The sequence below is a fragment of the Rhinatrema bivittatum genome, chromosome 12 (genome assembly GCF_901001135.1).
Source record: "Rhinatrema bivittatum chromosome 12, aRhiBiv1.1, whole genome shotgun sequence".
NCBI lineage: Eukaryota > Metazoa > Chordata > Amphibia > Gymnophiona > Rhinatrematidae > Rhinatrema > Rhinatrema bivittatum.
This window is the reverse complement of record NC_042626.1, coordinates 34,673,106-34,698,416: the sequence shown is the minus strand read 5'-3', so window position 1 is coordinate 34,698,416 and position 25,311 is coordinate 34,673,106. Positions and strand designations below refer to the sequence as shown.

The 25,311-nt window shown below is 43.3% G+C and overlaps 1 protein-coding gene across 1 annotated transcript in view; it reads right to left on the bottom strand.

The window, feature by feature from the left end:
- IGSF9B (immunoglobulin superfamily member 9B) overlaps nucleotides 1–25,311 on the bottom strand; it is a 186,379-nt gene that overhangs the window by 45,041 nt on the left and 116,027 nt on the right. Inside the window, exons 12-15 of the mRNA XM_029573724.1 lie at nucleotides 21,729–21,852; nucleotides 13,978–14,153; nucleotides 5,413–5,639; nucleotides 2,102–2,186 (exon numbers count right to left, since the gene is read on the bottom strand). Coding sequence (XP_029429584.1) covers nucleotides 2,102–2,186; nucleotides 5,413–5,639; nucleotides 13,978–14,153; nucleotides 21,729–21,852 — 612 coding nt within the window. The remainder of the gene's footprint in view (nucleotides 1–2,101; nucleotides 2,187–5,412; nucleotides 5,640–13,977; nucleotides 14,154–21,728; nucleotides 21,853–25,311) is intronic.

The following is a 25,311-nucleotide window of genomic DNA, read 5'->3' as shown; positions in this document are numbered from 1 at the left end:
TGGGTCCAAAAACCGAAAGGGAAACCCAAGAAAGCACTGACAGCATTTCCAGTCTTAAGAACTAGAAGCCAGTCCACAGGGCTTCATTTTGGCATTCTGAAGAGAGAATGATGTACTTCTCAGTAACTCCCAAAGAATACAGGCGTTCTGTGGATCAGTAAATGGCAAATTGATTACTCTGACTAATCAGTTTGGATTTTTTTCCTGGCAAGGAAATTCCATCTATATGGGAGATGAACGCCGACTATGAAAGCCTGGAACAGGAATAATCTCGTATGGGTTTGGAAGATAATTTAGCAGCTTCTCACACCTCACACAGCAACTCCCAGGGAGGCAGTTCAATCTGTGGGCTCTCACAATTCCTTTTCTATTGATCACCAGAAGAGGGCGCTACTGCTCCACAGTGGCGGTTCAGGTTTCGTTGGCCATGCTATATCGGTACAGATGACGTGCTGTCTGGACTGAAAGCGGGGAGGAGGGGGTGAGAGGAAGGGGTGAGAGGCAGGGTTATCTCTGGCTAGGATTGTGACGCTGACTGACGGCAATGACCAGGCAGTGTATCTTTACTGTCGTGTTCGAATTAGGATGACCCACTTCAAGCATTAAACTAAAAAGCCTTTTGGGACAAGTCTTAAATCCCCAGTGAAAAGCACTGCACTAGGTGATTTTATTCACAGGCAAGAGTGAAAACATTGCTCATTTTAGCACAGCTGTGAAGATACTGCCTGTTCTGTGTTTTATAATTGTGGGTGACCGCATTGGGATATTATTTGCTCTATGTATTACTGCTGTTTGTGTAACACTGTGTTTTAGTGTCATTTATGCTGTGCAAACAAAGCTACTATAGGCAGGAGACACTGTTCTGTGGTATATCTGAGTTGTGTATCACTGCCATGTGCATATAACAATGTTTGGTGCTATCACTTGCAATGTGCATTTTCATCACTTTGTGCATTAGTGCTGTGGTGTTGTTTATAATGTGTATCATAAAAACATAAGAAATGCCATACTGGATCAGACCAAGGGTCCATCAAGCCCAGTATCCTGTTTCCAAAAGTGGCCAATCCAAGTTACAAGTACCTGGCAAGTACCCAAACATTAGACAGATCACAAGCTACAACTGCTTATTAATTACTGTAATAGCAGTTTATGGATTTATCCTCTAGGAACTTATCCAAACCTTTTTTAAACCTAGTTACACTAAATGCTGTAACCACATCCTCTGGCAATGAATTCCAGAGCTTATCTATGCACTGAGTGAAAAAGAATGTTCTTCAATTTGTTTTAAATGAGCTACTTGCTAACTTCTTGGAGTACCCCTGGTTCTTTTATTATCTGAGAGAATAAATAAGCGATTTACATTAACTTGTTCAAGTCCTTTCATGATTTTGTATACCTCTATCATACCCTCCCCTCAGTCGTCTCTTCTCCAAACTGAACAGCCCTAACTTCTTTAGCCTTTCCTCATAGGGCAGCCATTCCATGCCCCATATCATTTTGGTCGCCCTTCTCTGCACTTTCTCCAATGCAGCTTTATCCTTTTTGAGATGCGGTGACCAGAATTGCGCTCATTATTCAAGGTGCGATAGCACCATGGAGCGATACAGAGGCATTATGACATCCTCTATTTTATTTTCCAATCCCTTCCTAATAATTCCCAACATTCTGGTTGCTTTTTCGATCAAGACAGCACACTGGGCCAACAATTTCAATGTATTATCCACTATGACGCCTAGATCTCTTTCCTGGGTGGTAACTCCTAAGATAGAACCTAATATGGCTGTGTTGCCATATCGATAGTGCCAGGCATTGCCAGGCACATATAGCACTGTTGTCTGATTATACCCCATTGCTTAGAAAGCAACACTATATCATTGAAGCAGTGCCCTTTGGGCTGGTTTTCCCTGCCGAGTGCGAGTATATCATTTTATATATTTTATGTGTGTTTTTATTTTGTTATCTGCTACGATTTTCAGAGTGAGTGGTTAAAAAATTAAATTGAGAAATTTAAATTGTATGTCATTGCCTGTATTTCAGTGCAATGAATGGGAGAAACTGTATGACACAGAGGTTAACCCACCTCCCCCAAAATCTTGCTTACCTGTGCTGGAAACTCCAGCAATGTTACTGGGCTCGCTAACCAGCTCCTGCATGACTGCCAGCACGCGGAACTCGTACCAGGTATCCTGTGTCATGAACAAGAAAAGCCGCCGTGAACAGAACAGCCAATTTCAAGAACTCTCCCTGACCAGCAATCCAGGCCAGTCTCCACTGGAGGAAGCAGGAAGTAGGCCCAAGAATTAAACAGTAAGACCATGGACTCATGGGGGGAAATCAGAATTCAGAATGGTGGGTAGGAAAATTAGAAGTATCAGCATTCATATATTCAGTGAGATTACATAAATAGTCAGTTTCCTGACTGGCGAGAAAGTCTGCCACTATTTGATACCGTTGGCCTTGTTTTAAAAAAAAAAAAAAAAGGAAAGAAGCTTTTGTCATTGGATTCAGTGCAAAGTCTTTCAGGCTGTCAAAAGACCTAGCCAAACCTTTTATGGAAATGTTAAAACCCATTAGCTTAAGAACCCAAGAATGGCCAAGCTAGGTCAGACCAATGGTCCATCTAGTGTGGCCCCAGAGTTACTAGTAACACCCAACAGACCTAAACCAGAGCTCATCTAATTGTGTCCTGTGGATATATAATTGTGGCATAACCAAGCCCCTCCCCAATATCTGTTTATGTCCTTGTCTCCCAGGAATGCATCCAGACTCTTCCTGCGACGTTGCTTGCTGCGACCACTTCCTGTGGCAGCAGATTCCACAATTTAACCACCCACTGACTAAATGATGTTAGCCTGTATTTGTCTTGAAACTGCTAACGTACAGGGCATGCTATTTGGTCCTTGTAGTTTTGCACAGGGAAAACAAACCACTTGCTTGTGGCTTGGTTCTTTCCACTTGTGATCTTGTAGACCTCTCTTGCCTGCCCCCTCAGTGTTTTTTTTTCTTTTTCCAGCTAAAAAGCCCTAACATTTTCAGCCTTTCTTCATACGAGAGCTGCCCCAATCCTCTCACCATTCTGGTTGCCCTTCTTGAGCTCAGAAACATCCTTTTATTGAGTACAACGGCTGGGGGGGGGGTTCTCACAAAGTATAAGTCACATGACCTCAACTGGGCGTTTACAATATGAGTCGCAGGCATAAAAAAATGTTATAGAAATCAAAGGCAAAAAGGGTAATTTCCTATGAATAACTCAAACCCTCCAGCTCTCTGCCATCTTTGGTCTGTGGCGTGGGCATTTCTTCTCACCTCCCATTTTTAAAATGAAAAGTTAATTTTCGACCTCTGTGGGTGAAGCACTTTAATGGAGCGATTTTCAGACTAGCTATGCTGGGGAGGGGAACTGGTTTCCCTTTGCAAATCGTGCCAGCGGCGCAGAGCAAGTACTGACCCATGTACATTCGCACCTACTTTGAAGGAAGTGCAATTGTACACACAAAAGGTATGTGCGGGGCTTTCAAACTGAAAGCATGGTGTGGGTTTTCCCTCCCCTGACCTAACCCCATCCCTTTTCTTTGCTAAAGGTGAAAAGTACTCATGCTATTCATAGTGAGGGGACTTTCCCTCGCAGTGATGATAATTTTCAGCATCCCTTTTTACACTGTAAACAGCTGATTACCCAGGAGGGTAATTTTACAACACCACGTGGAGCAGTGAATCCTGCGCATACCTGTCACACGCAGAATCTGATGATGATTTTCAAAGCGATGTTATGCACATAAAACCACTTTGAAAATCCCAGGGATAAAGTCCCCATAGTGCGCACACACAAGTTACAAGCAGGAAGCCACATCTGCTCCCAACATAGAAACATAGAAATGTCGGCAGAAGAAGACCAAGTGGCCCATCCAGTCTGCCCAGCAAGCTTTCACACTTTTTTTTTTCCTCACTCTCTCATACTTATCGTATTTATTTATTTATTTAAAACATTTTATATACCGACTTTCACAGACAAAGTCTTACCAAGACAGTTCACAACTTCAAAATAAAAGATTAAATGAGATAACTAAACAAAAACTGCATAACAAAAACAAAATCAATAAATATAAATAAAATAAGTAAAGTAATAGATGGGAGAAAAAAAATACAATGTATAATTATAATCCCTAATTCTTTAACATAACTATACTAAGTTTATAATTAAAACAAGAAAAGTCTTTAGTACCTTTAGTACCCTTTTGGTTCTATTTCCCTTCCACCCCCATCTGCATAACTTCTCTGTGTAAACTTCCAGACTTCTGAAAATCCAAAAGTCTGCACCTAAGTCCCATGCCTGCCCCCAACTCTGGCTCCTCCTGCAATGCCTAACCACAAGTGCATGTAATAGTATTGCTTGCGATCGTGCTTCACGTATACTCTTACACATGTATCCACCGGGGGTATTTTCGAAGAGTAACTTGGTCATAAACCCAGGTTTTATGTACGTAAGTGGTGCAGACAGCATAAGAACATTAGAACAAAAGAAATTGCCATGCTGGGACAGACCAAGGGTCCATCAAGCCCAGCATCCTGTTTCCAACAAAGGCCAAAACCAGGCCACAAGAACCTGGCAATTACCCAAACACTAAGATCATCCCATGCTACTGATGCAATTAATAGCAGTGGCTATTCCCTAAGTAAAATTGATTAATAGCCATTAATGGACTTCTCCTCCAAGAACTTATCCAAACCTTTTTTGAACCCAGCTACACTAACTGCACTAACCACATACTCTGGCAACAAATTCCAGAGCTTTATTGTGCGTTAAGTGAAAAAGAATTTTCTCCGATTAGTCTTAAATGTGCTACTTACTAACTTCATGGAATGCCCCCTAGTCCTTCTATTATTTGAAAGTGTAAATAACCGATTCACATCTACTCGTTCAAGACCTCTCATGATCTTAAAGACCTCTATCATATTCCCCCCTCAGTTGTCTCTTCTCCAAGCTGAACAGCCCTAACCTCTTTAGCCTTTCCTCATAGGGGAGCTGTTCCATCCCCTTTATCATTTTGGGTGCCCTTCTCTGTACCTTCTCTATTGCAACTATATCTTTTTTGAGATGTGGCGACCAGAATTGTACATAGTATTCAAGGTGCGGTCTCACCATAGAGTGATACAGAGGCATTAATGCATTTTCCGTTTTATTAACCATTCCCTTCCTAATAATTCCTAACAGTTGACTAGAAAGCACATGACACATTATGCTTCCCATAAGAATGCTGTCCATATCCATATCTGATTGGGCAAACTTCATAAACCAAGTGTCATCTGCCGACATTTTGTATGTTTCTATGAACACATAGACTGGTTGTCTGTAAAACTTCCCCAGTAGACTGTCTCACGAATTCAGCAACCTCTTCAAATTCCTTTGCTCACCTGAGACAAATCCTTGGCTAACAATTCATTATCACTTCCTAAGATGGCATCATCCAAAATGTCCCATTGCTCCCCTATTCGGAACTCCATGACATAACGGTCAATGGGCAAACTGTGATTGGCTGGTGAAAGCCACGACAACAGGACTCCTTGCTGCGTTCGATTGGCTGTGAGGCACCTTGGTGAGGTAAGCAGCACCGGGGGTTCAGGAGTTGTTATTGGGAAGGCTGAAATAGAGGAAAAACAACTTTTGAAAAAATGAAAACAAAAGAATGGAACAGAATCATCTTCAGTGCAAAGTCACACGACTTTTTCTCCATGCCTTTCTGGGCTGGGAATAATTTATCTGACTAAAAACTTAAATTCTGTTCTTTCTGGCCACAGGCACACAGCCATAGATTAAATTTAGATATGAAAAGCAGAAAGGTCTGTATTTGCCATCTCCAACATGTTCAACAACTGTAATACTACCAGAGTTTCCAGTATGTTTGACACTCGTATACTACCAGAGCCTCCAGCATGATCAACACCTGTATATCAGCAAAGTCTCCAGCATGTTCAACATAGCAAGTTTATTTACCCATGAACAGGGTTCTCTGTAGACAGCAGGATCTAGCAGCCATAACACAGGTGATGTTCTACAGTACCTGAATGCAATCTGCTTTGAAGTAGCAGAAATAGTAGAATATAAAGTAATTAAATAAATAAATACAGTGCTGAAACGACCCAGCTCTCATACTCAGTAAAAGTTTCACTGAGTATGTGCAGGAGTTCCTGTGTGTGCTGCCTCATGAGCCTCTTCAGTATCTTCCAGAGTTTAAGCTTCAGCAAGATAGTCGATTCTCCAGGGCGGCAGGCGGGTATTAAGCATGTCTGATTCTTTCTGCCATCTATGGAGAACCCCAATTTACAGGTAATCAAATTTGATTTCTCCACTGACAGGCAGGCATGAATCAGCCAATAGTTTACTCTCAGCTTGAGAGATCCAAGCTGAGAGTAAACTACTGGGAGAAAAAGCTGCGCATAACTGCTTACTCAAAGTTACTGTAGTGAGTTATGAAGGTGGGAAGAGACAACCAAGTCTCAGTTTTGCAGATTTCTTCAATGAAATGGCCCTGAAATGAGTCACTAAAGTCGCAATGGCTCTCACTAGATGAGCCTTGAAAGATCCTATAAGCCAACCAGTCCATAAAAGTGTGCTATACAATCCATTAGCCAATTAGACAAAGTTCATTTGGCAACTGCCCTTCTCAAAGTATTGGGATGAAAGGATGCAAACAGTTGAGAAGCTTGAAGGTGATGTCAAGTCCTCTTTAGATAACATGCAAGGGCTCTCTTACATTAGCACAAGCAATATCAAATCTTCTCATGTTCTTCAAGTCAACTACTAAACAGTGAACACAGGCTTGTACTTAGCTTATGGAGTTACATCCAAATATATCAAGAATGTCAAGAAGTTCAATCCGCACAAGTATCTCCTCAATATACAAAGACACAATCTTCTCGAGAGTCACTAGATTCCTCCAATCGTAGCTGTGGAGTTCAATGCCTGGCTTCCTTCTAATCACATCTCTCCTGAATTTGCTGACTTTTTCACTGATGGCATTGAAGCTCCTAGCCTGGTTTCATTGTAAACACATTTCTCCCAGTACTCTCTACTAGGAACCTCCAATTGACCTCATCCTCAATAGCAAATATCCCAATGCAAATTTTCAGGCTTTCTCAGTATTAAATGCCTTCAATAAATCTCATCATCACTGAGAAATAACCCAATTCACATTCTCCTGACACTGCAGCAATCATCTAACTCCAGACTTGCTAGAAAACATCTAAGGGGGAAGTGCTCCTCAAACTGTAGACTTGATGAAGGACTCCAGGCAGAAGCACTCATCCAACTGTGGACTTGATAAAGAAAATCTAAGTGGAAATGCTCATCTACCTGTATACTTAAAAAAGAGAACCTCTAAGAGGAAGCACTCATAACTGAACTTGCTAGAGAACATCTAAATAGAAGCACTCATCTAACTGTGGACTTGATAAGAGAACCTCTAGTGAAAACACTCATCAGTTTGAGGAGCACTTCTCCTTAGATGTTTTTTTTATCAAGTCCACAGATAATTGCTTCCATTAAGAGTGAGGGAGTGCCTCACATGTCCTGCTACATCTGAGAAACACGCTTTGCATTTGGAGAGTTTACATTTATGTACATTGATTCTTTAGTATTGGAGAGATATGCTTCGCCAATTTGCTTTGGAGTGATTGAGGAGATGGTTGGTAAGGTGTTGTAGGATTCATAGAAGATACCTTTATTATGTATTTTTCTATTGGGGAGGGGGATTAATGTTGTTTATATTTTGATTTAGAATAAAAGATGTTTCCCCCTGATGGAGGCACATATGAGTGCCGAAACGCTGCAGCGTCGGAAGAATATGGATTGGATTATTTCTAATTTCTAATACTGTTTTGGTCAGTATTTTGTACTGGAGGTTTACTGACAAGAGGTGTAGAATACCACAGACCTTTCATGAACTTGAAAACTGTAGGATGATGAAAGAGAATGGAGCTCCTTCCACTGCTGGTGATAAACCACAATGGTACTGTTTTGAACTTTGATAGAAGAGGTGCCAAGGCCAGAGAAGAAGACTAGGTATTGCAGTAAATCCATCGGGCCACAGAAGAAGGGTCCTAGATGGCCTGACAGACACAAAGTCTAGACACTCTTCCATTTGAAACTATAGGACTTCCTTATTGAAGGTTTCTTTGCCAAAAATCAGCACATTATCCACCTCCTTAGGTAGGAGTAGGAAGGAAACTACTGCATGCTCAATATTTACATTAGGAGGGTGAGCAATGGCAGGTTCAGATGAGAGTCTACCATCTTTCTGAGTGATGAGAGTCAGAGATATCCACAATGGAATCAGAGATTAAGTGGACAAATGGATGAGATATAGATACCACACTTTCCATGATCAGGCCAATGCTAAGAGGATAACCCTTACTTTGTCCTGAATGACCTTCTGGAACAGTCCTGGCAATGAGAGGAATTGGCGGGTATGCATAGAGTAGCACAAAAGCATCAGGAATTAATCTGCAGTTGCTCAGAAGCATGAAAGAGACCTTCTCGATCTTCTTGTTATCCTCTGAGGTGGTTGATAATTGATATTCCTCAATAGTGGAACAGGTCACTTGTGACCCCCCCGATCCAAGGACAACCTGTACTCTGCTGAGAGGATCTGCCAGTATATTCTGAATCCCTGGTAGGCAGGACATCTAGAGATGAGCGTTATGATGAGCAGCCCACAATCAGATTTGAAGGATGTCCTCACAGAGGGCATACAAGCCTATTCCTCCTTGCTTATGCACATAAAATATGATCACCTGGTTGTCTATCTGGAACAACATTCTTTTGTTCAACAGCAGATGAGAGAAAGCCCTTACAGCATAACAGATAGCTCTCAGCTCCTGAAAGTTGACTTGTAGTTAACTCTGTTAGAGATCACATCCCTGGGTCCAGGCAGCACTGGTATGTACTCCCCATCCTTTGGTAGAAGTGTCACTATTCAGGGTAACTTGATATGCAGAGACCTTTAGAATCTCTGGTTTCATCCACCACTAGAAGGATGCTCGCATCTTAGGAGTTACAAAGATCTGATGGGAAAATGACTGGATCAATTGATCCCCCTTGGTCTTAGAGAGCCTACAGAAGAGCCCACATGTATAAATGAGTCAGAAGAACTGCATGCACAGCTGCATCTATGTGACCCTGAAGAACAAGGATTAATATTGCTGCCATCCATCCCACTATAAAAGGGCCCTCATCAAGCCCAGCAAAAACTCTGGTTCTCTTGACATGGAGAAAAACCTTCCCTAAAGGAAGTCTCTCTAGGCTCCTATGACCTGAATCCTATGAGATGGGACCAAATTAGATTTTGAGAAACTGACCAAGAACCCCAGAGAATGAAGAAGCTGGAAGGTCATGCTGAGAGTCTCAAGCACTTTTACAGAGACGAGTTCATCACCAGGTATGGGAACATACAGACTTCCTGCTGATGCAGCTGCACAGCTATGGCTATGAGACATTTCATGAACACTTTCAGGGCTGCTAATAGACTAAATGGAAACACATAGTACTGGTAATGCATGTCCTGCACCAAGAACCCGAAGAACTTTCAAAAGGAAGGGTGAATGGGAATGTGTACATTCAGTATGCGACTTTCATATCCTGAGCATACATCCAATCTCTCGGCTGAATGAAAGGCAGAGTTCATCTTGAACCTCTCTTGGTCCAACAATCTGTTCAGCTTCTGTAAATCTAGGATAGTCTTCCAACTTCCTGATTTCTTGGGGATTAGAAAGCACTGAGAATAAAATTCCTGACCACATTCTTGAGACAGAACAAACTCAACTGCTTTTTGCTGAAGAAGAGATTACTTTCAACTGCACCTCAGCAGATTGAGAGAGGTCAGAACTGAAAACCTCTGTTGGATTGAAGGGAGCTGAGAAAAGTGCAAATGGTGCCATATTCCACTGCCTTTGGAATCCATTTGTACTTGATGTGTATCCATGCCAGAACAAGGATTGATCATTCCCCCACTTGAGGAGACAATAAGGTGCACCTCAGGGACATCAAAAACTATTCCCGGGCTTAGGCTGCTGGACCTTTGGCTGATGTTTCTCCCTCTGCTGAACTGTAGCAGGCAGTTACTGCAGCAGAGTAGGGGAGCTCAATGATGTTGAATAGGCCAGAAGGGGCATCACTGGAAAAATAGATGCTTGTAGGTGTAGTACTGACATCTGGCTAGAGCCAGCTGGTCCTCCACCATTGTACATAGTGACTGCAGTATAGACTGATGCACGTTTATCAGAGCTGCTTACCCTGCACTTTATCCCCAAATATATTTTCTCCTGCACAGGACACATCTACCAGACTGCCATGTACATCTTCATGGAGACCACATGTTTGAAATTACATGGGCCTCCCTGCTCCCATAGAGACAGCCAAGGTTCTGGCTGTGGTGTCAAAAGCTTCATACACAGAGCAGATAAGTTGCTGCTCACACTTCTTGGAATATTCCATGACCCGGTAGAATTCTGCAAGTCCAAGGTCTGATGATTCCATCAACGGCTTCAGTTTTAGCACACTCTCATTCAAATACTGGACCATGAACAATTTGTGAGCTGCAATCTGAGCACTACGCATGGATGCCTAGAAGACCTTCTTCCAAACACATCCAATGCCTTTAAAGCCTTTCCAGAAGTTGTGATAGAGTGATCTCGGATGTGCTTTGCCCACTTCAAAGCCAACTCCACCACAATAGATTGGTGTGGTAGTTTGATTACCCCCAAAGCCTTTCCACCAAAGCCTGTCCTTGAGAAAGCTATGTATTGGATGCAGATTCCACAAGAGGTTGGAGAAATTGTAGTAACCTAAAAACATCTATTCTCAGGTCCTGCTTCTTCCTAACACTGATAGATAATATCTTTTCTAGCTTATCCCGAAAGCAAGAGTAGCTGAGATCATGCAAAGTAGTCATATGCTGAGGCAAGTCCAGCAGGGAATCTAACAGAATCCTCATGGAATCCTCCTCACCTGACCACTTAGTCAAGACCCAGAAGATGATGAGGGAGACTGAGAAGGAGACCTTTGTTGATCTAAGGGAGAAATGGCTGGAAAGAAATCCAAATAAGCTGATCCTCTTTCCTTTCCTTCTGATCCATGAAGGACTCCCCTGGAGTAGCTGAATCAACCACCACAAGACAGAAATTTACCTCTACCTCTGAAAACCATCACAATGAGAAATGAGCCACTCACAGGCTCTGGGGGATCCCGCAATGTGGAAAAAGTTCCTCCATCCTGGACACAAGAGGCTCCAGAGTCCTTCTCTAATCCTCAGTGCTTAAGAAGACAAAGAAAGTCTTCACCAATTCCGATAGCTGGGTTCCCACTGGCTAAGGAACTGTTAGCGCTGGAGTTGAAAGAGAAACATCTTCCTTGAACACCCAGCTAGGATTAGTCTCTCTGAAGGTAGTTAGTGGCGATGAAGAGGAGCTCAGAGGCACAGCAGAATCAATTGCAGAAATGGCAGATTCTGATACCTGTGACATTGTGAGGCAGTGACTGGCATCAGGCTCAGTCATCACCGCCAGAAGGACCATTCTCTGCAACTTCTTTATCCTGTATAGTAAAAAGCGCCAATCTGATGATATCAACTACACCTTAATGTTCTGCACTGAGAGGGCTGACTGCATCCTGGAGCTTGGGCTCTACACCAATGAGATGGACAACACTTGGGTCAGCACTGGGTAAGGAAAGAATAAGTGGCTCAGTGCCACAGGGATTCTCCATGCCAGAAAGAACAAGGACCCTACACCAAGGAAGCAATTTCCTATCTCAGCATTTAAGAAGGATCTACTCTGGTGGAATCCCAAGCAAACAATGCTAGTTTCTGGAGTGTCAAGGGAGAAGGCTCCTGCAGGGATCCCTCACACCATTTAGTCACCATGGACTTCTGTGCCTTATTCAATTCCTGACCTATAATGGATCTAGGAGCCGGCACCACAGAGAGGGAGCCCTTTCTGACCTGCAGGATAGAAAGGAAGTCTTATCCTTCCTTAGCTTCTTGAGGCACCAACAGTCCAAAGATCCCTTGCTCCACAAGGAAGAGCAGCTCCGCTGCCTGTTCTTGTGCCAAATCTATAGGGTCTCACCTGATGGCACCTTCCACAGGGCCTCCATCTTCCAGGCACAGTACTGCTGCACCCTCAGGGGTCATCCAACCACAACTGAAACAGTTGGGAGCATTATGTTCTAGGCCCAGTCAGAAATAGCAAACAAAATTGGTGTCTGTGAAGGGCATGTGATCCCCACAACCACAGGCCTTAAACCCACTAACTGTGAGCTTCTTGGTCTTCGATTTTTCCTTTCTATTTCTTTTTACAAACCAAAAATTCTGTTGAGGGACTACTAAGGCAGCCAAGAAAAAAGAGAAGAAATTTACAAAATGAAAACTTAAGGCAAAACTAAGTCCAAAAGAGATTTTTAAGAACTGGGAAAGTGCAGTAGCTTGGACAAAGCAAGACTGAGGTGCTCTCATGGTAGCAAGCAAGCACGGAAACTCCCATGCATCAGTAGGACTGGTATTGAGTTAAGAGAGCTGGTTCAGTGTCAACACCATAAGATGATGTCACCCACCCGTTATGGCCAATTCAGGCCTGCTCGTCAATGAAGAACTGTATTCTGCCAGTCTCCAGCATGTTCATCACCTGTATATCACCAAAGTCTCTGGTATTTGGAATACCTATATACCAGATGAATCTCCAGCATGTTCAACATCTGTATACTATCAAAGTCTCCAGCATGTTAAACATCTGATTATTATCAGTCTCCAGTATGTTGAACCATGGTATCCCAGGAGAGTCTCCAGCAGATTTTCAGCAGATCCTTAAGGGGGCAATTTTGAGTAACCTAACTGGTCGCAAGGTATGCGAGGACTTTTGTGTGTGCATACTTGGAAACTAATTTTCAAAGGAAATCTAGCTGGATACCTTCAATTTCTTGCATACAAATGGTGTACACACTTTGCTGGTAGTAGAAAGGGTCAAAACAACACATGCACATTTGAAAATCAAATGTACATGCATTCTTTTCCTTCTGCAATCTCCCCCCTACCACCTGGAAAGGCCTTTTTTTTTTTAACTGGGTTACAAGTGTGATTGCTATAGATGCCTGCACATACTTTAAGCCAATGGAAGAGGATAATTTTCAGCTAAGCCTTCACTATTTATCCAGGTAAATGATTTTGAAAAGTTGTCTCCAAAAGGTCCATATACAGCCACTACACAGCAAAGCTAGTTAGCCTGTCCAGCTATTTTAAGACAGGTCTGCAGCATGACCAGAGTTAGCCAGAGAAGTTATCTAGTTAATTCTGAATATCTTATTCAGCTAACTCAGCTCCTCTCCAGAACACCCTCGCCCCGCCTACCACTTAACCAGCTATCCGGTTAAGTGGCAGCCAGTGATCCCAGATATTCAGCCGCCGCCACTTAACCGGATAAATCAAAACTTTTTCAGCTGAGTGGCACTGAATATCTGCCTCATTATGAGAAGGTGGTGCATATTTATTTACATTCTGCTTTTTCAAGCACTTCAAAGCGGATTACATTCACATAAGTATTCCCAGTCTAATGCAAAAAGGTGAAGGCCGTATTATTTGCTCAGGCATTTCCAGATTAGAAAGTGTTCATATTGGGCAGCATAATTACCTTCATGAGATGTGTTTTTATGCTTGTTATGTGTTATGTTTTTATATGTATTTTCGTAATCCGCCTTGAATTTTATTGAAATTGCGGAATATGAAACGGAATAAATAAATAATAAAGTAATGTACAGTATCTTGCAATGTAGAATATACTGTGCTAAAAACGTGGTAGTTTTGGGACTGTTTTCAAGTAACATGCTGCGGTAGTTGTGAATGCTTTAATATAGCTAAATCATTTACCACCCATGTTGAATTTCAGAGCTATAAGGAATTCCTCCTTTCCCAGCCAGACTGCTCCATATCCTACCTAAAGTGTTCATGGTGAGCACCTCACTGAATGAGCTTGTCCCCAGCTTGTTCTGGGCCAGGACACTGAACTGGTAAGCAGTCTCGGGTTCCAGGGTATCCACCAGCAGCCAGTTGGGCCCAGATGGTGCCGGCAGTGAAAGCCAATCATGCGGTCCAAACTGTGCTCTTTTCATCCTGAGAGGAGAGAAGGTGGCAAGGCAGACGTTTGTCAGATCTTGGGGTTCTTTTCCAGATGTTACGATGGACAGAAGAGAAAGAGAGAGAGAGAGAGAGAGATGGACTAACATATACAAGAAGACAAAGAAAACAGAGAGAGAGACACAGATACAGAAAAAGACAGACAGAGATACAGACAAAGACTAACAAGAGAGACACAAAAGAAGAAAAGACACGTAGAAAAGAGAGTGACACAAAGCAAGAGACAACGAATGACACAAAGTAAGAGACTAGGAAGGAGATTGGTGGGAATTGTAGCTAGAAGATAGACAGATAAGCTAGGTAGCCCGGTAGGACTGAATCGAGACAGAGGCAGGAAAACAGGAGGTTTCTGAACACACATGGATCAAAACAAAGGATGACACAAACATACAAACACACACAAGACAGTGAGAAAGAATGCATTCACACCCTGGAAAGAAATGCAAAATGAGTAAATAATCCTAACTGGATCTGTCCTTGAATTATAGAATAAAACAGTCCCGTTAACTTCAAGCCTTGCAATTCAACTACCCATCATCCAATCCGTATTCTTTGATAGAAGCTACGAAGTCCACAATCAAACATTTCTTACATATCAGTTTCAGCGACAAGACCCTACCAGTAGCAGTACCGTGGGCTCTTTAGGTACACGAGTCTCCAGGACTGTGACACGAAGGGAAGATTGACTAACCTGTTGTGAGACAGCTATTACCCCCCATGTTGTCTGTAGTGGGACAATCCACCTACAATTCTATAGCATCCAGAAAGAATTAGAGGCGGAGGAGGGTAGAGAGCGTATCAGTCAATCAGGCAATTTTATTGGTTGAACAGCTCTTTATGCTTTATTACATTTACAAAAATGCCTGTTTTTAATACCCAAACCATCTAATTCTATCTGAGCTGCCCTACAACACTTTCATCATACTCACTCCCATCATCATCAAGTACATGCGTTTTTGATCCCCTTCACATACTTTTTTAGTTGAGCAAGAGCTGGGAAATTTTCAGACAGTCATCTGGGTAAATGGTTTCTGAAAACTGCCTTCCCCAATCATTCTATTCAGGTTAATTGTCCACAGCAGCAAATCCCCAAGCTGCGTTATTGTTGTCAGTATATAGGGCAGAGTTAGACAACTCCAGTCCTTGAGTACCACAAACAGGTCTAGTGTTCAGGATGCACACAATGAATATGCATGAGATACATCTGCATACAATGAAAACAAAAAATATATCTCATGCAAATTCATTCACCAGACCTAGACTGATGCTGCCTACCCCTGATATAAGAGAATAGGATGTGGAGGAAGCTAACTGTGATGCAGAGGGGAAAAAGATGTAATTAATCCTACCCCAAATACTACTAACACCATATACACATTCCCTTAATTCTTCTTTAAGGATGACTGTTAAAGGCATTGATTGGACTGGTGACCTGGAGGAATGTAGAAGGTAGGAGGTGTAAATCAAATGGAGGTCATTGCCCAGACAGGTATAACACCTTATTACAGGAAAAATAAATTCCCCAGAGGCCTAATGTTTTCTGTTCTTTACCATTCCCTATGTTCTTAATCACTAGAGCACTATTGCCCCACACACAAAATATACCCTCATCTATATATCAATTACAACTGGCTTACTTGTGTACAAAAAAAACTTTCTGACTCTTACCCCTCCCCAGTCCGGTGAACTGAACTGAGACCCCACAAGCTTAATACATACACTTCAAAGAGGCCAACACTCAAAGGCTGCTATGGGGGCATCTTAGGGGACATGCACCAGAAATGGAGGCTTGATAACAAATGGAAAACAATGGTTAGGATGCATTTAGTTCACTTTTTTTTTTTTTTATTAACTAAAATAAGCAATTGTGCCTATAGACGTGGGTCACTCTGATCCACTCAGTGGGGGCTTTATCTACTCATCTCCAAAGACCTAAACTGATCCAAAGAAAAAGGGGGGCGGGGAGGGAGATCTACCATAATTCTAAGATGCAAAAATGAACTGAATGAACATTTTAGCACTCGAAGCTGAAAAGGCAAAGGCCAGTACCACAACCCTGCAGAAGCCACTAGAACGCTTACAAGAACCAAGCTGGATCAAACTTTTTTTTTTTTAATTTTACATTCCACTTTTCAGCAGTTCAAAGTGGATTATATTCAGATATTTCCCTATCCCCAGAGTATATGGAGTGGGGACTGCAACGCCATCCAATAAGCACGCCACAGTTCAGCAGCAGACTCGGGACCTCTGAACTGCTGGAGAGCTGTGTGGCTTGGCCCCAGACCACATGTTTAGCAGGCATCCAGAGCTTTAAATGATAAAAAAAAAAAATCTGTCCTGACTCATTTCTTTTTGGTTCCTCTCCATAAATTGATAGCAGAGAGCAGCAGCCTGAACCTGATGTCAAGCAGCCAAACCCGGAATGGCCAAATCCTTGATTCCCCCCTCCCCCCCCCTTCTAGAGACCCTTTCTTAAGCGTGAGAGAATCTTACATCTCTCTTACTCTGAAATTCAAAGCTCTGTTCTGCAAAGGGTGCACAGGGAGAGAGGGGTGGTTTCTACCAAATACCACGAGCCACCTTCAGGTGAGGGACCCCCGAGATCCCAAGTCCCTTAACATTTGCTCTTCAGCAGAAATGCCAGATTCTGCTCTCCCCCTGCCTGAAACCTATCAAGCAAGGGACCAGGCAAGAAATTGGCAAGAAATGCTCGGCACTACCCTCAAGGTGAGCTCCGAATGGAAGGAGACAGCAGCAGCTGCCTTTTCAAGGACGTGCTCATCAGGAACAGTGGAGCAGAGAGCCAGAACTTCAATCTTCCCCTCCTCTGACCTTTACCGATAAGCCTCCTCTGCACTCAAATTATTCCTGCTTTCTCCTCTCCTCATATGATTTATTTTTTTTTTTTACCTCTCTCATTTTCTTGTTTCTCCCGTCCAATCTTTCCTTCCCATATTTTCTCCTCTTTTTCCCCTGCTTTCATCTTTCTATTGCTTTCCTTTAACCATTCATCCTCTCTCTATCCTGCTATTCTCAAATATTTTTTTCCTCCAGTATTTCTCTCCTCTTCTTCCTCTTCAAGCTCAGTCCTTTACATGTCCTCCACCCTCTCCCCTTTTCCTTCTTTCTATTCTTGTCTCAGCCATCCTTATTGCCCTCCCTCCACCATCTACTTCCTCCCTCCCCCCCCCCCCCCTCCTCTCTCTGCAGAGCCCTGACGCTGCCCTATGCCTGGATCAGCCTGAGCATCGTTATGTGAAGCAGGTTTCCAATCTCTCCTCTATCAGCAGCGCTCCATCTGGCCAAATTAAGGGAGAAAAAAATTGAAACAAAGACCCAGGGAAAAAAAAAATCCCCAGGCTGATATCTGAAAGGCTGCTGTCATCTTTACATTAAAAGATTTCAGACGAAGGGGAAGGGACTGAATGAAAATCAGAGCAGCTCCACTATGCGACTGGCCTTCACAGCAGCTGCAATCCACAGGCAAAGTTTTCTGCAGCAATTTTTCTATTCTCAAGGCCAGATGTGGAGGCATTTGTTCCATTGTTCCTCTGTGGGAGGAATTCTGAGCACATCTGGTCCCTCCAAGTCTCACTACTAGTGCCCAAGCATTAGCCTCAAGGCTGGCCATGTGGATCCTGTCCTAATACACTGGCGCAGGGATCCTCTTGCATGCGAAGATTCAGAGTGTGAATTACAGAACCTCTGCATTGGGTATGATAGCTCTGCAAGAATGGTAAGGGCTGGGAATCCTTATCTGCTCTATACCAACTCTAGTGACTCCTGCCACTAGCCTGCTAATGTGGGACTCTGGCCGTTTGCACAGGTTTAGATTACGACTCCTGTCATAATCTCAGCCTGCACAAACAGCCATACTTGGATCATACTTGACTCGGAGGCTTTTAGCGTGAATCATGTCTTTTGTGCAATGGTAAGTTCTGCAGCTGCCAGAAGTGGCATCCAAGCTTTTACTGTATTAAATGCTTGTACTTTGAACCTATTTAAAGAGTTGGCTTTCATAAGTGATCTACCTCTTTTACTTTACGAAATAAATCAGCGATGCAACTAGAAAAAGGGTGACAACGCCATAGAAGCTTAAAACATTTTTTGTTAGAGGCACAATATTAAAATTCAGCACAAAGACGCAGTAGCAAATCCCTGTGGTTCCTATTTCTCGCTGCTGGACTTGCCTGCACACGACGGAGCCCTGCTAAGATGATGTGAAGCAAGCTGCACACAAAACCAGCAACCTTTAGTCATAGATTCTTGGGTCATCAGGGGAATCAGGCTACACCGCCGCAGGTTACTAATAGCCTGACCCTAATCCTGAAATTTTAACTCCAGCCCCACAATACTTTCTTATACCGAAGACTTTTTACCCATCTATGACAGAGAAACACACAGGGAATCCTTTGGAATGAGTGTTAGAAAAAAAGAATTTGTAGGATTGGTCTAAAACAGGGGTGCTCAAATCGGGCCTTGAGGCCTCCCCGCCAGTCTCGGTTTTCAGCATATCACTAATGAATATGCAAGAGATTTATTTGCATGCACTACTTCCTGTGTATGCAAACATTTTTCATGCACATTTATTAGGAATATCCGGAAAAACCTGACTGGCGGGGGAGACCGGGGTGCCCTGAAGGTTGGTTTGAGTACCCCCGATCTAAACTGTTTCTAACGGGATTTTGAATTAAGGTTGCCACCGTACCCAGATGGACCCAAGCAAGTGACCCTGTCCTGGTTTTGCCTCATGCACAGCATGTCTGGCGTTGTAGTTCTGATCGCTGTAAAAAAGTAAGGCTGTAACTCCTTGCATGCCATAAGGCAAAAGCAGGACTGGGTCAGCCTGTTTAGGATGATGTGGGTGAGGTGGCAACCCTAGCCCACTACAGCTACTGGGATGCCCTGGGTGCACAGGTTACAATGCAAACCACTGATCAGGGGCAGCTGCCACTCACAGTAGGTGGTAGAATCCCAGTGCCAATAGCCAATCAGAATGCTGCATTCAAGGGACATGAACATTTTAAAGAGAGCATGTGCCAGAATGGCTTTGCAGTAATCATTTACCAAATAAATACATCAACCTGTAGAGGTTTTGGACTGCCCTGTGCTGTTTTAAAACACAAACATCTGGACCGAAATCCAAGCTGCGGTTACCCAACGATAAGGCAACACATCAAGCAGAGTTCCCATACCACTGTACAATCTGCAGTTGCTCACAAATATATTAGCCAACATATTTTTCAAGAACGCTCTTCTACCAAAATGTACATGGAAATTCCAGAGTTTTGAAAAACAGTTCAGACTGTTTCTGCCGTAGCCTGCCTGAGACCCTGCATGATTTTCCTGTGCTAAGGGCTCCTTCTCCCCAAGGGCAATGAAAGTCTGTTATCTAAAGCAAGCTTTTACAAACAGGACTAGACACTCACGGTTGGGGGTGGGGGTGGGGGCAATTTTTGGATAACCGAGGAATGCAAATCAACTTGGTGGTCAGGTCACATGCATGCAAATGGATACATGAATATTCATGGTGGATATCCTGCCAATCTGACCAATTTGCAGACCTCCAGGCCTGGCGCTGGCCAGCTCTGCTTTAGAAAGCGAAGAAAGAAAAGGTCAGCAAACATCCTCTAGCCAAAAGCTTTTGATTGGATTAACATAATACAAGCCTTGACAAATTTTCTTTGGATCTATGAGCCAGCACAAAAATCTAAGCACCAGATGGGGGTGGAAGGAAGGACTCAAAGAAAGATCCAGCAGCTGAGAGCTCTCTCAACCTCTCCTTCCTCCCATCAGTTTCCCTCTCTCTGAACACCACCCTCCCTTGTCTCCAGCGGTCTCCCTCACTCTCAAAGGTCCCCTTCCTCCCCAGCAGTCTCTCAATCTCTCTCTCAACTTCCAGTTCATTGCCAGCAGGTTTCTTCTCAAACACCCTGCCTCCTCCATCCTCAGCAGTCTCCCTCTCTCTCTTAACATCCTCTCATCTCCAGCAACCTCCCTCACTCAACATCCCTTTTTGTTCCCAGCAGCCTCCCTCTCTCTCAACCCCATCGTGTCTCTAGCAGTCTCCTCCTTTCTCAAAATCACCCCCTCCTTGCCCCCAGTGCTTTCCTTCTCTCAAACCCCACTTGTACATAGCTGCCAATCTTACTGTGCTCCACCAATCACAGGCAGAAGCTCCTCCCCTGGCCATATGACGAAGACAGCTGCCTTTGGTCCATGTGGCCTGCAGAAGTCACTTGCTTCTCTTCAGTGCACATGAGTTGCTGTCAACTTCTCCTTCTCCCATTGGCCCACTCAAGGCATAGGCACCACAATTATATTTTTAGTTGCTGTGGTGACCTGGCATCTGGGGTTTGTTGAATCCTGACTTAATACATTAGTATCTAGCTTTTGAGAGCTAGACTCCCCTTCATCAGGTCATCTGCAGCATGGGTAAAGAAGAAGAGCACCCCCATACACATTATGGGTGCAATAATCTAGCTGTTTGCATTGGTGCAGACTCCGTAGCTATAGTAGTTTTTACTCAGTAGTTTGCACCAATAATCAAAGCAAAATTATGCAGGTAGTTTTTCATTGATTAATCATTTGCCCCTGTGAAAAACCCCTGCCGAGATTTGTGCCTGCTTTTTCCTGCAGGTACTTTTTCTTGCCAAAATAACGGGCATAGTTTTGAAAATCCCAAACTATGTACATTGTTGCCTCCCCTAATATTACCCAGCAATGCCTCTGCCACATGCAGATAGAAGTCTGCAATACAGTTTCAAAAAGCCCAGTTCAGTGGATAAAGCACTGTTTTATTCACAGAGCATTTTTATCACAAAAATGGCTCTGAAAATTTCTCTCCCCATTAGCTCAATAAGAAAGGCCTTGCCTGCAATCTGTTTGTTGATCTTTATTGCTCCACACTCAAGAAAATTAAACCTGAGCAACCCACACTGCTTCATTAATAAAACCAAATAATCATTTCCCCCAAGCTGCCATTCAGTGAAATAAAGAAAATATCCGTGTAGATAGTGGATTCAAAAGCAGGGCTGGATTAACATCTCATGGCACTGTCCGGCTGAGAATTCTCCTGAGCAAAGTAAATAAGCAGTTTGCCTATAAAAAGACATTGTGAGGGATGCCACTTGGCTCCATGTCATAAGGAACAGGTCAATCCAGTCCTGGTTTTACCCTATTGCATGCAGGGACTTGTAGTTCTGATTGTCTTATTGATTTACCAAAGAAAATGATAACTTCAAGTCCCTGCGTGTAACAGAGTAAAACCAGGAATGGATTAGCCTGCTCCTTATGGCACAGAGACAGGTGGCACGCCTATCGCTGTCTTCTTAAAAAAGTATCTGCACACATTCTTCAGACTTCACTTTACTTATTCAGCATCAAAACATTATAAATACTTTAATAATTGTAAAACAAAAAGTTTTCCCAAATTCTCTTCTCCCTTGCAAGTCAAACATGGCCAGTCCCCATCGTCCCCCCATAATGGCCCTTGCTGACTGAACAGAAAAGAAAAAGAGGCAGAGAGCAAAGCATGCTGGGATGACTCACAGAGGTCCGTACCAAACTGAGAATGTCTGCTCGTATCCCCCATCATAGCCAGGCTCCCAAGACACGTTGGCAGAGGTCATTGAGACCAGGACACGGATGTTGGTCGGGGCATGAGGACTTGTGCCTAAAGAGGGAAGAAACATCAGCGGCAGGCAGGAGGAGGAAAGCAAAGTTAGCGTCCTGCAGTCAACAGCTAAAATGCCCATGCTGTGCTGTAAGTCACCTGGGCTGTTTCTCAGGTTCTCTTGTTAACAAGAGCTTAGAGAGAGACAGAGAGAGAGAGAGAAAGAGAGATGATGTTTCCAAAATAAGTTATGTCCTTCCATCTGTTTGATCTGAAACTAGGACTATCAGTCTGACTAGGAAGAATCCAGACAAACTTAAAAGACTCGACAACAGATGCATGGCCCTTTCCACTATATCTTAAGGAAATGTGGCCCCTGTGGTTCCATTCACAATTGTGAGATTGTTCCTTCCACCGTCTCTGCAGCCCTAGGCCACTATCCTGTGGTGTTCCCCAGGCTCTGTTCACTCCCCTCTTCTTTTTAATATCTTCCTTTCACCTCTGGAAACTTTTAGTTCAGGACTGCGGTTTTAGGCCTTCATTTTATGCAGATGATATTTAGATTACTGCTTTTATTAAAACTAAAGGCTCATTTTTGCTCTTTGATTGTAATAATTGTCTTGAACATGGTGCACACTGGTTTCACAATCATATTCTAATTCCACTAAATCAGAGGCCCTCTCTCAATACTGATAATACTGTATCTCCAACAATGCTTGACACTCCTGTCTCTTTGATGAAAATGGTTACTTCTCTTGAAATTCAATTAGCCTCTACATTATCTATGACCCCATGCATCTCAAGCATTATTTAAAAAATCCTTTTGTTTTCTGTGTTATATTCGATTGCACACACTTCTTAATTCTCGGATGATTGGAAACTCCTCACTTATGTGCTAGACATTTCACGAATCGATTATTGCAATTGTTTCCTCATAAGTATCCCTCTTTCGCAGCTTAAAAGATTACAAATTCTGCAGAATACAGTGGCAAGACCGATGTACAGTATGAAGAAATTGGATCTCGTCTCTCCTGTTCTGCAGTCATTACACCGGCTTCCGGTTGCTTGCCGGATTAAGTTCAAAATTCTCCGCCTTCCCTTTCGCGCTCTTCATACTGCTCTCCCTGAATCTCTCTCTGAACTTTTGATTCCCTCTGCTCCTTCCTGTACCTTACATTCTTCCCTGCAGGGGTTTCTCCGACGCACTCCTCCTTCAGTTATCAGGTTGGACACTGAGACTGTCCATTCACCTACCAAGCCTCTCTCCTTGGAACGCCCTGCCTTTTGACATCCGGGCTGAAGTTCCATAAAGCCAAAAAAAAAAACCTGGGGGTCAATATTCAAAAGCCATTTAGACAGATAACTGAAATGTTAACCGGCTAAATCGGTACGAGTTATCCGGCTGGAATTTAGCCCGGATGTCAGCAATGTTCCAGGGGAAACATTTCGGGGAGGAGTGGAGTTAACTGCACAAGTTAACCATCTAACTCCGATATTTGAAGTTAGCCGGTTAACTTATGTGGGCTAACTCTGGTCGTGCAGTCGCCTTGTCCTAAAGATCAGCGGGTACATTCAGCGGGGCAACCATACCACTGGGTATACCCTGCTAGTCAGCCAGACAAGTTTTTCCAGCTAACCAGCTGAGCTGCTCAGTGGCTGAATATTAGCCCCCCCCCTCCCTCCCCCCAGTTGTTTTCTCGGGCCTAAGATTGTTAACATTTTACAGCAATGCTTGGTTACTGGGACTCCCCAGTGGCCCACAATAGTATTTATATATGATATGGTTGATTACGCCTGTTCTGATGTATTGTACAGGTGGTTTTTTTTGTGAACCACTTGGGTAGTATGATTTTACAGGCAGTATATTATGTTTAATAAATAATCATAATCAAATTTCTATAACGACAGAAGGCAGGCACTGTATGAAAATAAAGAAATAGATCCCGCTTTTTGGTAGATGCATGATTGTTGTTAGATCTGTTATAAGGTACTAGCTATTGTTTTATGTATATGATATGATTTTTATGTTTTTAAAGATTGTAAACCGATGTGAAGGTTAGGTCCGTACACCGGTATAGAAAAAAAGTGTTAAATAAATAAAATTGTTAAATAAATGAAAGGGGTAGATCGCAGCTCCTCAAATGAATCTCTCCCAGCGGGAGGCCTGTAAAGTATGGCGTAGGAGTGTTTACAGAGGTTAGGCAAGTGGTTCTGAAGAGGTCTCTAGCCTTTGGCTAGAACTGGGGACCTTCTTCTGCTCATTTGGGAGGAGCAGGGGAGGAGGGCAGGCATATTACACATGGAGAAATCGGTCTTTAGCAGTAAAGCTTTGCAGGGCACCAATGTGCCGTTCCACTTTTGTCTCAGCAGTTAAATAAGAAAGCAATGGGGAGGGCAAATTTCAAAGCTTATTTGTTGCGATTTTCAAACCCATTTCTGCGTTTTGCCCACAGAAATGGGCTCTTTGAAAATTTCATACCCTTCATGCGGGTAATTTTATCCTCATTGTATGGTGGTGTTACTCCAGGCGAGGGATCGAGGCCCGTAGTTTTGGATTTTCAAAACTACGCGTGCTGTTTTAGCCAGGAAACTTATTTGCTAGGAAAAAAAAGCACAAATCTCCGCGGGTATCTTTTTCTTGAGGCACTTTTCAAACATAAACAGGCCGATACAGTACAGTGTGCTCCGGCGGAGCGCACTGTTAACCCGCGGTTGGACGCGCGTTTTCGACGCGCTACCTTTACCCCTTATTCAGTAAGGGGTAATAACGTGTCGAAAACGCACATCCAACCCCCCAAAACTAATAGGTAGGCATTAATTTCTGCCAGCGCCGGGGAAGTGCACAGAAAAGCAGTTTTACCTCCAACTTAATATCATGGCGATATTAAGTCTGAGGTCCCAAAGGTTAAAAATAATCAAAAATTTAAAATCAGCCCGCGGCTCGTGGGTTGAAAACCAGACGCTCAATTTTGCCGGCGTCCAGTTTCCGAACCCGTGGCTGTTAGCGGGTTTGAGAACCGACGCCGGCAAAATTGAGCGTCGGCTGTCAAACCCGCTGACAGCTGCTGCTCCTGTCAAAAAAAAAGAGGCGCTAGGGACGCGCTAGTGTCCCTAGCGCCTCTTTTTACCGCGGGCCCTAATTTGAATATTTTTATTTACTGTATCGTGTGCACAGGACACTGGCCCGTGCACGCGCCGGGAGAGCGGGAGAGCGCTCGCCTGCTCTCCCGTGTTTCTTTCTGTATCGGCCTGAAAGTAGTTTCATACTTTCCCTTTGAAAATTGGTGAAAGCCCACGGGTAAAAATATGCGCAGACTTTGCACCAATGCAGGCAGTTTGGAAAATTGCCCCCATATAATTGCATCCACCCATCAAGCATATGCATACGTAAGCCATGTGGTGCTTTCAGCCAATCAGTAATGAGTAATAGGACAACAGCCAATTATGAATAAATGCTGTTAGTGAACCAACTGTGAGTAATGAGGGCACATTTTAAACTGCCCACGGTGGTGCAAAGTG